Source organism: Mustela nivalis, assembly GCF_964662115.1.
Source record: "Mustela nivalis genome assembly, chromosome: X".
Lineage (NCBI taxonomy): Eukaryota > Metazoa > Chordata > Mammalia > Carnivora > Mustelidae > Mustela > Mustela nivalis.
In genome coordinates this window covers 4,291,874-4,306,705 of record NC_139040.1, presented here as the reverse complement: position 1 = coordinate 4,306,705, position 14,832 = coordinate 4,291,874, and the positions used below count along the sequence as shown (strand labels likewise).

The 14,832-nt window shown below is 61.3% G+C and overlaps 2 protein-coding genes across 10 annotated transcripts; one reads left to right on the top strand and one right to left on the bottom strand.

The window, feature by feature from the left end:
- Positions 1-3,537: 3,537 nt before the first annotated feature.
- On the bottom strand, positions 3,538-13,880 carry EOLA2 (endothelium and lymphocyte associated ASCH domain 2). Of its 9 annotated transcripts, none has more exons than XM_082717138.1 (6): positions 13,609-13,802; positions 12,571-12,634; positions 10,336-10,478; positions 9,939-10,220; positions 8,899-9,077; positions 3,538-4,126 (listed from the first exon to the last, which is right to left on the bottom strand). In XM_082717138.1, the coding sequence occupies exons 4-6, from the start codon at positions 10,189-10,191 to the stop codon at positions 3,686-3,688; spliced, it is 873 nt and encodes a 290-aa protein (XP_082573264.1). In that variant the 5' UTR covers positions 10,192-10,220; positions 10,336-10,478; positions 12,571-12,634; positions 13,609-13,802; the 3' UTR covers positions 3,538-3,685. The 9 variants fall into 9 exon arrangements, with proteins under 9 accessions (XP_082573264.1, XP_082573269.1, XP_082573270.1 ...); XM_082717143.1 differs by having other exon boundaries at positions 3,538-4,123; XM_082717144.1 differs by having other exon boundaries at positions 3,538-4,326; positions 13,609-13,798.
- LOC309856238 (heat shock transcription factor, X-linked member 3-like) lies at positions 5,331-7,594 on the top strand. Its single transcript, XM_082717137.1, has 2 exons — positions 5,331-6,406; positions 6,994-7,594. The coding sequence occupies exons 1-2, from the start codon at positions 5,918-5,920 to the stop codon at positions 7,588-7,590; spliced, it is 1,086 nt and encodes a 361-aa protein (XP_082573263.1). The 5' UTR covers positions 5,331-5,917; the 3' UTR covers positions 7,591-7,594.
- Positions 13,881-14,832: the final 952 nt, after the last annotated feature.

Below are 14,832 nucleotides of genomic sequence, written 5' to 3'. Positions count from 1 at the left end.
CATGGAGAAGGGGTGCCTTCGGTGTGGGGGCAAGTCTGGAATGGAGGATTGCTCTGAGAATACACACTGGATCCTGGAGAAGCCCGAGCACTCTCTTGTGACAGGAAGGAAGAGTGTTTGCTGCCTTCCACCTGCATCAGAAATTTTGAGCACAAGAAAGAGTTTTGTGGCCTTTCCGACGTTGGATCTGTGGAGAAATCAGAACCCTTGTACACTCTTATGGGAATGGAACCTGGTAACAGCTGCTGTGGGAAAGCATGGGGCAGGGCCACAAAAAAGCAGAGATGGAAATTTCTGTATGGGCCAGCAATCCCAATTCTGAGTGTGCAGTCAAGGACTTGAAGGCTGGGACTCAAAAGTCCTTTGTGGGCCCATGGTCACAGTAGCGGGATTCAGAGAGTGTGGAACGGAGGTGTGATACCGTGATTCATGAGGAAGATATAGGGTTGGTCACTCAATGACCACAGTACATGTCTCGTTTCTAGTTGGTCTTGGTCCTGAGCCCTGACTCTGAGTTCCTCAAACCCTCATAATTCCAAAGTGTGGGCAGTGAAGAAGGTGACTTTTGTTAGGTCCAGAGGTAACTCTGGGCAACACCTACGTGGGGGCCTGGTTGCCAGGAGAACGGGCCAGGTGACTGGAGGGTGGCAGCTTTCGGTCCCCGGACCCCCTGACCGCGGGGGAGGGCTGAGGGGGCTGGAGACTGAGTGAGGAGGGAGCGTCCATGAAACCCCAGAGGGACAGGCTCGAGAGATTCCAGGTGGGACATGAGACATGGGACATGGGACATAAGACATGAAGATGCAGGGGGAGAGGCGCACCCAGAGGGATGGACACTGTGCGCGCACCCCTGCCCACCACCTGTGGCCTCTGCAGCTCTCGGGTCGGGTGTTCCTGGGCGATGGCCTTGTACGGTCAGCCGGGGGTCCAGTGAGGGGCTTGTGTGCCTGAGCGCCTGGAGCTGCTCCAGCCCGTGTGGGGAAGCGGAGGACGGGCTCCGGGAGCCTGTGCCTTAGAGCCCCTTGGTCCCAAGCGCCCAGAGCAACCCAGGGCTTGGGACTGGTAGCAGTGGGGCTGGACCCCCTGGTGGGCAGGAGCCTTGACCCTGTGGGATGTGTTGTGGTCTCCGGGTGGAGAATGGTAGAAGTGAGGTGACTTGTGGTTGTGCTGCTGGAGGTTCCCCTCTCCCGCTTGCCTCCTCCCACGCAGCCCCTCCCCCCCACCCTGGCCCTGTCACACTGCTGTCTGTCTGCTCCCAGGCTCCGAGGTGGGTTTGAACTGTGCGCCCTGTGGCAGCTCTGGGGGCAGCACAGGAGCATCTCTCGGGAGGGGACAAGGCTTCCAGGAGCACTTCTGGAACCCCAGGATCACAGAGCCCTACCCCCGCCCCACATGTCCTGGGTGTGGGGCTTGCCTTTCTTCCAGATATGCAAATCAGTGTGTCGTCCAGCGATCAAACTGCCTTGTTTCCCTCAACCCCTCTTCTCTCCCAGGCCTTTTTGTCCGGAGGCTCCTATGTGGCGGGCACGAAAGCATTTTCACAGACCAGTACCGTCATAGAAGGGAACCAGAAAGACTCGTCACTGTCGAGGGGTGGTGGGGATGACGTGCTGAATTTCCGACGGCTTTGGCGATGGGTGTACATCGCTTCTCCCGTGAGGGGGAGAGGAAAGAGCAAAGCCTTCCCGGGAAGGCTGACCGAACACCCTCACGGCCTGGTGGGTACAGCTGGGGAAGCGGGAGGGACTCAGGCAAGCAGTGTTTGTCGCAGACTGCAACCAGCCCGGCTAGGCCTGCCGATGAGGCCAAGGCGGAGCGGGCTGTGTTGGATCAGGGCAGGGCGTGTGGAGGCCTCCCGAGTTAGGAGGGCACTCACTGGTCTGTGTCCGGGATGCCGCGCCCACAGGCAGCAATGCCTCGGTTGCAGGAGAGAACCAGCCTCTATCCTGAACATCTGGGAGGGACCCTCACGGTCTGCGACCGCACGCAAGATACTTGGACAGATCTGGGCCTCGCAGAGGGCTGTCCCACATGTGCAAGGATCCCAGCGCTCAAGATCTGTCCCTGGCGCTTAGCTTGCTGTCCTCTCAGCACAGCTGACGCTGAGGCTGCACAGGGCCGCCCCCAGTGCGCGCGTTCAGGTTTGGCTCGGCGTTCGAGCCAGCCCGCGAGGCTTTGTGAGTCCCGGGTCTGACAGAGTCAGTGGCTTTCCTGTGCCAAGTCAAGGCATGGCTCCAGCAGAGGCCTTTTTTGCTTCGCCATCCTTAGAGACCCCCTAGCTGACAGCTAGAAACCCTGCACCTCATCTTGGATCCACAGCGGCCGCTAAGGTTGAGACCTGGGATCTCCCAGGAGCTCAGGCGCAAATTGCAGGGGCCTCCAGGGACTGGGGGCTGACCCAGTTAGAGGACAGGGCCAGGAGAGGCAGCAGCACACAGCAGGCTGTCCCGGGTGGCGTGGGCCCGGAGTCCTATTACAGGGGAGCTGTGACACTGCCCAGGCCCTTACGGTCAGGGGGTTCACGATGCACGGTGGAGTGCTACACGCTCGGCGAGTCCCCCCCCCCCCCAAATACATCTGTGGAAATCCTGAGCACCAAAGATGATGGCTTTGGAGGTGGGGCCTGGGGGAGGTGTTTAGGTCCTGAAGGTGGAAGCCTCGTGGATGGGAATACAACCTGGTAAAAGAGGCCCCAGAAGGTTCCCTAGCCCTTTCCACCATGATAGGATGCGGCGAGAAGGTGGGCGCTGCGAACCAGGAGAGGGTGCTCACTCCTCCTTGCTGGCCCCTTGTTGGCACCTCCCGCTTCCAGCCTCCAGCGCCGGGAGAGCGAGCGATGTCCCGCATTCCTGGGCCACTCTGGCCATGGCGTTTTGCCGCCGTGGCCCGGTGGGTTAATGGACAAAGGCCAGGGAAGGGACTGCTTGGGCAGGGGGCTCAGCTCAGCAGCTCGGGGACTGGCTTGGGGTGTGAGAACCACAAAGCTCTATCTCCTGTCATCTTAGCAGTCGGGGTGAGGTTTGCCGGAATGTGGCCGACAGGCGGGCTCCAAAAGGCCAACCGCTCCTCTAAGCTACACTTGGAAGAGCTGCCCATGTGAAAGAAAATCGGAGCTGGGCGCTGGGGGCTGTTTGAGCCGACGGGGGCAGTCCGCTCTGGTGAAATCCACCGCCTAGGGGCCCGTGCACCAAAGGACCTGTTTGGCTCATTTCGGGAACACAGCCTGAACCCTGCTTTTCCAGTCTCTACAAGTCTGTCTCTCTGCAGGCTGCCTCTCCCTCCCACACGGGCCTCCCTGTCCAGAGGCTCCAGTAGGCAGGAAGCATTGGGAGATGGGTTTTGTTTCCAGGCATCAGAGTTCACAGCAGAGGGAGACCAGTGGAGTGACTTTAACACCACAAGTCCCAGTGGGAGAAGGTCCCTGAGGGAGAGGAGTCTGATACTGCAGAAAAGGAAGCCAGTGGAAATCGGGAGAGTTCGGGCCCCCGTGTATACAGCAAGGGAGGACGGCTGGGAACCAAGCTTGGACGTGGGTCCTTTTTTTTTTTTTTTTAAATATTTTATTTATTTATTTGACACAGAGAGAGATCACAAGTAGGCAGAGAGGCAGGCAGAGAGACAGGGGTAAGCAGACTCCTTGCTGAGCAGAGAGCCCGATGCGGGGCTCGATCCTGGAACCCCGAGATCATGACCTGAGCCGAAGGCAGAGGCTTAACCCACTGAGCCACCCAGGCGCCCCAACGTGTGGGTCCTTTAGAAAGGCATGTTTTACACCATGGCCCCGTGGATATGCTTCCCAGTGTCCCCTGAGCCTTGGACGAGGACAGAAATGTGACAGCACCAGAGCAGACAGCTTCCTTTGCTGCTTGTCCCCACCGGGGACCGGTGGCTTCGTGGCTTCAGGGCAGGCAGAAGGGACCGGCTCCTCTTCCTCAGGTGAAAGCTGGGCTTGACTCCACCTTCCACGGCCTCGGCTGGGCCTTTCCCGACACCTTCCCGAGGGACTGTGGTCCAGAGTAAACGGCCCGGACACCAGGCAGTGATGGGCACGGCCACTGTGAGGCAGGTGTCCTCCCCGAGGGCTCCTCCTGCCCTCTTCAAAGGCACAGCTTTTTTCCAGCTGCTGCTGGGGGAACACAGAACTTTTGGGAACCAGGTTCACATGATGGTCACTGCTGTCTTCCAGGACCTCCTTCCTTGTCTGGATGGGGAGACAGGAGCTCCTCAACTGGGACTGTGTGGGAGCTGGCCTGGCCATGGGCGCCCCAGGAGAGGGGCCCTAAGGGCGCCCAGGCCCCAGAGGAAGGCCTTCTGGAGGCCGCCGCCCTGGAGCAGGAACAAAGGAGGGGGCAGCATGGCACCAGAGTGAAGACTAAGAACAGAGCTGTCCCGGGGGCTAGAGAACACAAATGCCCCGAGCTACCGTCCCATCCTGTCGTCTGTGGTGAAGAGGACTTTCCATTTAGGTTTTGTCCCACCCCACACCCAGACTCTCCTCTATTTTCAGATAGTGTGTATTGGCTTCCTCTGGTCACGCCTAGCTAAACAAGTCGAAATTTTCCTTGGGAGGGAGGCTGTTTAGAGCAGGCCCTTTGACAAGCAACCCCAGCGCCAACAGCATCACTCGGTGGCTCGGTCGTCCGGGTAACGACGAGGTAGGAGAGGAACGCCGGGGTCGGGTGGGGGCGGGCTCGGGGCAAGGGGAGCAGGCCTGGCATGGGTGTGGGCCCGTGAAATGCTTTGTTTCAACTGAACAGAATGTACGCTGAACCCCAAAGTCAAGTCCTCAAAAGGGGAAGTGCCAAAGGAGATCTAGCTGGGAAGCGGGAGGCCAGAAATCCGGGAGAGCTGGAGCCACAGCACTCTGCTGAGGAAAAGCGATCGGGCCTTCGAGGCGGCCTCCAGGGAGGCTGCGTCCACCTGTCTGTGCTAGGAGCTCTGCCACGGGCGAACACAAGTGTCCCCAACGTGGGAGTGTTTCTACAGGGAACAAATGGGAACAAGGGACAATCCCATCATGATCTGGAGAGGGACGAGGTCTGGGGACAAGCAGAGCTCGACAAGAGTCCCTCAAGCAGGGTGGAGGCAGTGGCCGTTCACAGACGGCACTGGTGCTGTGGGTAACAGTGTGTCTGAGGCGCTGCGCGTGACGCCGAGCTTGAGGAACAAGAGGGACGCGCTCGCCCTGCCGAGCTCAGCCCTACTATGGCAACACTGGATCCAGGGGTGAGAAAAAAGGACTCTTTGCTCAGGCCCATCTGAGCAGGACCAACTAACCAACAGAAGCAGATGGAAGAGACCAAAGCAGGAATTGCGGGGGGGGGGGGGCGGACAGGTAGAAGAGGTGGGCTACCAACTGAGACCAGGCCAGCTAGACCGCTAGGGACTGCCGTCTTCTGAGAGATACAGTCCCCCAAGGGCCCATCTGACTGGGACGGATTTGGTGGTAGTCAAGCCAGGACTAACCGGGGCCTGGCCCTTGAGCTAAGCCGAGAGGCCAACAACAGGTCTCCCCCGTCCTCGGGGAGTGGGAGTGGACCTGGAATCATGGCTTCTCTACCCATCCAGCGCCTGGCCCCGGGAAACAGTGTGCCTGGCTGTAGCCAGGAGCCTTTCTGGAGAACTCAAACCATGCTTCTGTATACTCGTAGAAAAGAGAGAAGCTGGGGGCCTGTACCCCGTCCCGCCCCCACACTTGGCCAGGGTTCCCTCTCCAGACCAGCTCGGAGCCACCTTTGTGACATCACATGACAGATAAAGAGGGCGATGACCCGGGCACCCGGTTGCCCCACTACGCAATTCTAGAATTTCGTGAACAGTATATATTGGGCATCCTGTCTTGGCTGGAGGCATTTCTGACTCAAGAGTCTAGCAAGACGGCCTCAGGGTGAAAATGCTCTTGATCTAGACTAGCTCCATGGCTAGTCAGAGTAACGACAACATATACCAAGTCATGCTGGCTCCTCCCGGTGATGGGGAGTCGGCAGGAGAGGTCCCGTCCAGTTCCTCCCTGCACCTCAATTTGGATTCCCGGAATTTGGAGAGGCGCGAGGAGGGTCCAGCCGTGAGCCGAGATCCAGGCCCCCAAGACAACCCACCGCCACCGGCCCCAAACCGCGGTGCCTACAACGTGGGAGAAAACATTTTCGGGCTCTCCTTCCCAAGAAGGCTCTGGAGGATCGTGGAGGACACCACCTTCACGTCCGTGTGCTGGAATGACGACGGCGACACTGTGATCATCGATGAAGACCTTTTCCAGAGGGAGATTCTCCACCGCAGGGGCCCAGAGAGAATCTTTGAAACTGACAGCTTGAAGGGGTTCATCCGCCTAATGAACCTGTACGGGTTCAGCAAAATACGCCCAAACAACCCTTCGGTTCATGCCCCAGGGAACAGGAAGATGATGGTAAAGTAGAAAGTTCTTGGTTTCCCATGTTTTCTGTCCTGACGCTTTCCTAGTAGACCCAGATGAACAATCTCATGAAAGGGTTTCATTTCTTATTAATATTTCAAATAATGTATTTCTCTATGCCTAAACAGAGGCCAGGGAACGTCACACAGGTATGTGAACACCTTAACCTATGCATTCTGGGTCGTTTGTGAGCTCAGGGTCTAGGGCATAGTGAAGCTCACAGGCAGCTGCTTTTCTCCCTAGTAGAACTGGACCATTAAGACTGCCCTGGGCGGGGTGAGGGCAGGGAGTAGCTGTGGTGGTCGTGGGGGGGGGGGTTAGATGGAGCGCGAGTGGGGGTGGCAGTAGCGGCAGCGATGGTGGTGGTGGTGGGGACAGTGGTGGTGGTGGGGGTAGAAGGGGCGAGAGTGGTGGTGGCAGTGGTGGGGGCGGTGGTTGCGGCGATGCTCGCGGTGGTCGGGCTGGGGGCAGTGATGGCAGTAGGGACGGCCGTGGCCGTGGTGGTGGTGGCGACGGCGGGGGCAGCAGGGGACACGGCTCTTTCCTTCCAGAATGTCTAAAATGATGAATCTCCATTTCAGCTCTACCGCAACTCCAGCTTTCAGCGAGACAGGCCAGGGCTGCTGGAGAATATTCAGAGAAAAAGTGATCTGAGAACTGTCGCCGGGTGGCCAGGGAGCGGCGCAACACCGTCAAAGAGAAAGAAGCCCGTGGTACCTACAAGACGGTCCCCACGAATCCATCACAAGGAATCCACCAAGGAGGACAAGGCAGCCCCCAAAGAAGGCCCAAATGTTCCGGGACCCAGTGGCACCGGGTCCTTTACCTTCTCTGGTATCTGGTCCCTGAGCAGTGCGGCGGGGTATGACACGGAGAATCCTGCCTCCGGGGAGCAGGGCGGCCCGTGTGGGGAGGGCACCTCCAGGAATGACACAGTTGCGCCCCCCGCTACCACCGGAAGGGAGGGCGCGGGCGAGCTGCCCACCGCCCCCGCACCCTACCCAGATTACGGGTCAGTGATGTCGCTGTACAACGCCTGCTATTCCATCCTGCTGGCTGCCCTTTCGGTCATGTCCCCAGACGAGGTCCCCAGTGAGAACGAGAACGACGAGGAGGAGGGCTCCTCAGATTACAGGTGCGCCCTCTGTGAACATTTCAAGGACAATCCAGGTCCCTAAGCTCACAGGCCACTGGTGACAAGTAAAAATCACTACTGTATAACCGTGAATCTGTTTTTGGCTTTAATAAAGAAAAGCAGAACTCGGCAGGAGTAAATAAACAATCAAACGACAACGGCGAGTCTGTGTTCTTTTCAACTTGTGACACTACACACGCCTCATCGGATCGCCCTGGGGAGGCTAGGAATCCTGGCCCGGGACAGGTTTTGGTGCCGGTGGGTCCCCTTTTCTCTGAAGCAGCAGCACTATCACACACACAGCCCAGGAGCTGGCCACGAGTGTTGAGGAAGGCCCAGGAAGATCTGGCCCAGAGCCTTGCAGGCCGGTCCGGAGAAGACAGCAGGCCTCACCCCTGACCTTGGTGGTGTCCCCTTACAGCATTCATGTAGTTTGAAACAGGAGGGCCTTTCCTCATGGGTCCCCTGTGATGCCGGCAAGTTTCTGATCAGCAGCCGAGTGCGAGGGCCAGAGGCCTTCCAAAGAGGCCCACCTCAGAGCAGGGACAAGGGATGCCGTTAGGCTAGCTCAGAAGAGACAGACCTTTCCAGTCAATGGCCGGAGGGGGGCGAGGGTGGCCCGGCATCCCCAGAGAGAACACCTACTAGAAACTCTGCAGGGAACACAGAAAAAGCAACAACAAAAGGTTCGCCACAAAAGAACCACCACCACTCAATCACTTTCCCATCAGGGCTGTATTTAGGGTCCGCTTGCACACGACGTAGCCGTGCCATGTGTGGAACACGCATACTTCCTGGGCCAAGGGTCGCTTTTACAGCAGAGCAACAGTCATCTGAGAGGACAGGCGGGTGCTTTGTTTCTCAGTCCGATGTCCTCGTCACCGTGAAGGGGGCCGACGTGGCTGGCCACTCCTGGGCCTGCCTTCCACAACAGTCCCTGGATGCTGTTCAAGCCCTCGCTGACTTTTGACCAGAAACGAGAAGGGGGGGAGCCACTAACTAGTTCTCTTAAAACCCGATTTCTTTGTACAATCCAAATTAGTTGAGGTGCAAAGGCCTTTCTGGCAGCTTGCCCTTTCTCCTGAAGGTCAGGGTCCTTGAGGCTGTCGAGGAGCCCAGAGGGGCAGCTCCCAAGGAACGTCCGGCTGAGCTGTCCCCGCACGGGAGTGCGGAAATCGGGGTCCACGAACAGCACGCAGCCATAGCGGCCTCCGCAGCGGGGCCAAGCCGGACCACGCTGCTGTGGCCGACGGACGCTCAGCTCCCGGGGCAGGACGCAGCGCTCCTCCCTAAGCCTGCCCTCTCCTCAGGCCGCCCGTCCCGAGGGGATCAGGTGCTCTGGGATGTCTACCTGGAAGATGTCCTTTCCGCCTTTCCTGGGGATGGGCTCCAGCAACCACCTGGGGTTCGAAAGCACAGTGAGGTACTTCTGCTTCAGGCTGCTCAGGACAGCTTGCTTTTCCAGTTCCACGACCTCCTCCGGAGCTAAGTCTTCTGGGCACAGCAAAGTTTCCCCAACGTCAATAAGCCCTATGCACAAAGAGAAGCACACGGTGGTTTTTCCTCCCGAAACCGAGGCCCACCTGTTGCAGAACACAGCCATCGATCGCTCCAAGCACCAGAGACTAAGGGAGTCTCACCGAGGGGACACGGGATATGCGGGGCCCCTCTGATGGAGCATTTGCAACATGGCCAAACTCTGTTCAGGGAATTCTGGGTGAGGCCGAGGGAGGGAGAGAAAGGAAGTGGAGGGCCTTGTCCTCAATGACCACACCCAACTATCGGGCAGGTCCCTGCCCAACTTGCTTAGGGCAGCAGGCAGAGATCAGAAGGGCTCCCGACGCCAGGAGGAAGAGTCCGTCAGGTCCCCAAGCACTTCCGGCAGGTGGCAGGTGCAGCCGTGGGACCCGACCCCTCCAGGGAACTTATCCAGGATGCAGGGACCATGGGGGTGGGGCATCGCCCGCAAAGCCAGGCAACAGCCCGAGCCTGGAGGCTACCCCAAACCGCCTCCCAGGGTCTCTGCCACGTGTACGTGTACGTGCGTGCACACACAGACACACGTGCTCGAGCACAAATACAGGGGTGTACACATATACGCCCGCAGGCAAATGCCATGTGGAGTCTGGGAACCTGTCCCTGCCTCCAAGATCAAGAACGGAACCGAGGCCCAGAGTGGATGCAGGCTTCCCCCGAGGTGGTGGGTCCCCGGCGACCCCCAGCCCCCGAGCCCAGGGTCCCCGGCTGCCCCTCTGAAGGGTGTGTTGCTTAAAGAAACCACGGCCCAGGCACCCAGCAGTTCTAAAGAAAACAAGCCACCCAACCCGGAGCCAGACGCTGGGGGGCAGCCCTCGGAGATGTCCCAGCAGCCTCTGGACTCCGGTCACTTGCCTGCTATCACTCCGCGGCCATACTTCTCCCCTTCCCGAAGCAAGGCCTGAATCTGAGCGGGGCTCATGCCAAGCCTCTCGGCCAGCAGCTTCCTCCAAGCCCCGTCTTCCCAGTCCCTGTGGGCAATGTGGATGGCGATGGTGCAGTTCCGGTGGCCGCTCAGCAGAGGCCGCCAACGCGTCTCCACGGTCTTGACCCCATTTAAGACAAAACCCGCATAAGGCTGCCGGAAGGAGAGGCAGCCGAACTTCATCTCCCTACAGCTCCGGGGCCTCACCTGGCCTGCGGAAACACGGAACCACGCACGTCAACGAGCATCACGCCCGGCGCTCCCCGCTCATGACGCGGGCAAGACCTCTCCCCAGCGTCCCACGGGTCACCCTGAGACCCCCCCCACCTGGTGGGGTAGCAGAGAGCCTTGGCTCCTTCCTTCTACCACTACACGGTCAGCTGACGGGCCCAAAGGAAGGGGCCGGTGCTCACGACGACCTGTCCATCAGACGGAGTCCCTGGCGAGCTCGCGCAGGAGGGCGGAGACGGCTAGACACAGGCAGGGCCAGGACAGCATGTGGTCAGTGCCACCACAGAGGCCACTGCGCCCCAGGAGAGCACACATGGGGAGGCCCCTGGGTTTGCCACACCTGTGTAGCCCTCACCACAAGGACAAAGACTCCCCCCCCCAACCCGCCCCCTCCTCAGCCCACACAGGCCTCCGCCTCCTGAGGCCTTCGAATCTCCACACGGCAGAGGTCCCCAGGACGCTAGTCTACACTCGCAGCCTCTGCCCCTTCGCCGTGTGCCACCCCCCACGTTCCAGGAACACACGGGCCACCCCAGGCACCAGGGACCCGCCCCGTGCCTGTTCTGTCCTCATCTAAGTCGCGGCCCGACAGCCCGGTGCCCTTAACCACCCCTCCCTCCCCTCCACACGGGCCACTCCCGCTTCGTCTCCACCTTCCAGAGCCAGCAGCCTCAGGTCCCCAACCACCGCCACCCTCAAATCCACTTCCGTTCACCATCAATGCGTCGTTCCAGTCCCCGACCCAGCAGCTGCCCGGGCTCCCCTTCCTGCCCCGGGCCCTCACATCACCCGGGCGCCGCTCCCCCAACCTCCTCAGAGCCTGACCCCTCTCCATCGTCGCCACGGCCACCATCCTAGTCCAAGTCTCCCCAGGTCCCGCTGCCCTCTCGGGCGGTCTCCCGGTCATCCTCGGACTCGCCGTGGGCGCGCAGCACGCTAGCGTCTGCACCGTGGACAGAGCGGTTCTGGCACAGGAGTGATCCATCGTGTCACTCCCCTGACAGAACCTCCGAGGGGCCGCCTGTCCCATCCAGAACAGATCCACACTTGTCACCCGGGCCTCAAGGCCCCACGTGATCTTCACCCCCACCCCCTGCTATCTGCTCCCTTCTCCCCTCTACTCACCACCCTGCAGCCACCAAGGCCTTCCTTCCATCCGGGGCGCAGGCCCAGAGCATCCCTCCCTCAGGGCCTTTATCCGTCCTTATCGGTTGCATCACGTCCCCGCCCAATTCGCAGGTCCGAGGAGGCCTCAATCCCCAGTCCCTCAGAACGTAACCTTCCGTAGAAAGAAAAGGTCTTTACAGACCCTTTGAGTTCAAATGAGCGCAGCTCGGCAGACCCTCACCCAGGATGACTGGTGTCCTTGTAAAGGGGTGAAGTTCAGGGACAGGCATGTGAAGAGGCAGGCAGCGATCCACCAGCTAGGGGAGGCCACAGATGGCCAGGAAAGCAACAGAAGCTGCGGGGGAGGGACGGCACATGTGCTCCCCCGGCTCTCGGAAGAGGTGAATATAGCTGACGCCTAGAGCTCAGACTTCCAGCTCCCAGAAACGGGAGACCATTCCTTTCTGCTCTTTAAGCCACCCAGTCTGTGGGAGTCTGCTCCCACCACCGTGGCAAACTAATTCAGAGGTAGGCGTAAGCTCCGTCCCGGACATCTCCGCAGGGCGCACAGTGCTTTCTCCACCCGGGGCACGTCCGGCATGTTCCTCCATGCCTGGACATCGTCATCTGTCATCTTTTGCACTGCCTGTGGGGCCTCCCGTTGTGGGCTGTCCCTCCATCTGCTGACTCTTCCCTTACTGATGGAGACTCCCAGGCTGCGGCGTACTTTCTGCCACTACAGAGGACGTCACAACAGACACTCGCGGGCAGAGGACCTGTTTAGAAGGCGGCCAGGGTCACGGCATGCGCACCTGAGATGCTGATGTACAGGCCGGCAGATCACCTTCCCCAAAGGCTGCCCTGTGCACGCCCCGCCAACCACGGGCAAGGGTTCCACGTCCTCCCTCCTCCACTGCCGGCCCTGAGCATCGTTACCCTGTTCCAGTCCGGCCAACCCGACGGGTGACAGAGGGTCGCCCTGTTCATTGGGTCCGGATTATTCACGAGGGAGGCTGGATGTCCCCCTGTGGCCTGGCCCTTTCTCTTTCTTCTACGAGGGTCGATAACCGGACTGCGGGTTTGCGTCGTGTCTGCCATTCAGTTTCTTGGCCAACCCTTTTGTCATCGGGGCCACAAAACCACAAGGAGGACGGAACAGTGTGGACGGAGCCCCTCGAGGGATGGAACTGTAAGGGTGCCCTCCTGCCCCACCCCGCAGAGTACCTGCTTTGTGGTCTGAGCAGGAAACGCTGTTCCACTCGTCTGGGCTTCGTCACCTGCACAAGGACTGGGGTGGGTGGCGGGGAGAAGACAAAGTCAGTAGGTAGAAAAGGACAACAACGTTGGCGGATGTGCCAGAACAGGTTTCCTGCTCAGCAGGGTTGGGGGACCCCGGGGACTCAGGAGGGCCCCCGGCATGGGAAACACCTCCCTCAAGGTTTGGTTCTGCTCATCACGTTGACGCCCCAGCCAGCAGCAGCAGAGAAGATCCTCTCCTGGAAGCGGACCGTGTCCTTCCAGCCTAGCAGACCCCTTATCCGACAGGAGACAGATGACCCCCCCACCTCCCACGGTCTCAGGGGAAAGATCTGGGGACCCCACAATCCCGTTCCCCTCAATAAAATCCTGAGTCGGCCCCTGCGGGAGGAGTGCCACAGGCAACCAGCTGAACACCGCACAGCTGCACAGCCGGGGGAACCTCACGTAGGTCACAGCCCAGGGCCCAGGGGACGCAGGGAGGGACACAGTGAGGGAGGGCACGCTCCTGCTTCTACGCGCACAGGCCCGTCGCTGGTCCGGGCACTTCGAAGGATGGCGGGCGTTGTGACAGTGGCGGGAGGAGGGGACAGGGAAGGGTGGCCTGGGCAGCTCTGTGCATGCTCCCAGACCCGCCCGCCCCGGCCCGGGAAACCCCAGCCCAGAGGTACCGTCCCGTGGAGGGCCGAGCAGGCCTCAGCGGCACCGGCTTCCCGGCCCCCTTGCCGGCGGGCGGGTCCGGGCACGGAGGCGCGGGCACCCTCGGCTGGCCCGGCTGCGACCACTGGGCGGGATCGGCCGCTTCCGAGGGACCCACCGACGCCACCAGCGCCAGGACCACCGGCTCCCACGCGCCGGCGAGACGACGCTGGCCGCGGAGGGAGGACAGAGTGCTCCGCCCGCATCGTGGCTCTCGGGCCATCGCCGCGGCCCCCCTGAGGCCATCGGAGCGGCCCGGCCCCGGGCACCGCTGACAGGCTCGCTCAGGCGCCGGCGGCCCCTCACCTGACAGGCTCGCTCAGGCGCCGGCGCCCCTTCTCTGCGGCGTGTGCGCAGGCGCGAACCCACGTACGCACACGGAGGGGCCGAACAGGCCCGTGCGCAAGCGCGGAGGCCCGCAGCCAAGCCGTTACGTACACACGCACCCACGTGCGCACGCACAGAGCCGCGCCAGCCCCGGCCGCTAGGAGACGTGTTTGGACTCAGCGCGCCGCGACTCGCGGGGCACGCTCCCGCTCGGTGGGGAGGTAGGCACCGACGGCTGGAGCGGAACCGGAAGTGAGAAAAGAAATGGGGGCGCGGCGAGAAGGGGCGGGGTGGGCGCTCTGGGGACGGGCCAGCGGGGCGGGGCTACGGGAGGCGGGGCTGGGGGAGGGTTTCGGGCGGGCGGCCTGTGGGAAGGAGTTGGGGGAGGAGCTGTGAGGCAGGTTTCGGGGAGTAGCTGGGGCGCCCCTGCAAGAAGCGTGGGCTCCGGCTGTGAGAAAGAGCTGGGGGGGGAGCTAGAACTGAGCTTGGGGGGGATTTGGCGGAGGAGGAGCTGTGCGAAGAGTAGGGTGGGCCTGAGGAGGGGTAGCCCGCGGAGGTGCCGGGGGGATCTGCGGAGCGCTGGGGAAGCGGAGCGTGGGGAGGCGGCAGAGGAGAAGCTGGGGGACCACCGGGGATGGAGACCTGGGGAGTAGCGGGGCGGAGCTGAGTGGAGGAGCTGGAGAGGGGCGGGTGGAGCTGAGGAAAGTGGGAAGGCTGAGCTGGGGTGCAGCGGGCTTACGTTGGGGAGGTGGAATTGGACGTGGAGCCTTGGGAGGAGTTGGGGGACCACTGTGGGTGAGGACCTGCGGAGTTGTAGGGCAGGGAGGGGGACCCCGGAAAGGCGAAAGGGGGGAGGAGTGGGGCGTGGCTGGTGGCCCGCGCGGAGGAAGAGCTGCGGTCGAGCGGGTGGAGCTGGGAAGGGGCAGGGAGGGACTGGCGGACAGGTTTGTGAAGGAGCGGCCAAAGGGGTGTGGGGATGAGCGAAACCTGCGAGGAGGAGCTGTGGAGGGGCCAGGCGGGGTTCCGGCGGAGCAGAGCGGTGTCGGAGAAAGCTGGGAGGAGGAGTTGGGGACGAGCGGGGCAGGGCTGGTGGGTAGCTTCGAGGAGCAGGCTGGGGCTGGGGAGGGGTAGCGCCAGTTGCGGGATCGCTGGGAGGAGGAGCTGGGGCAGGGCTAGGGTGGAGTGTGGCGGGCCTGGGGACCC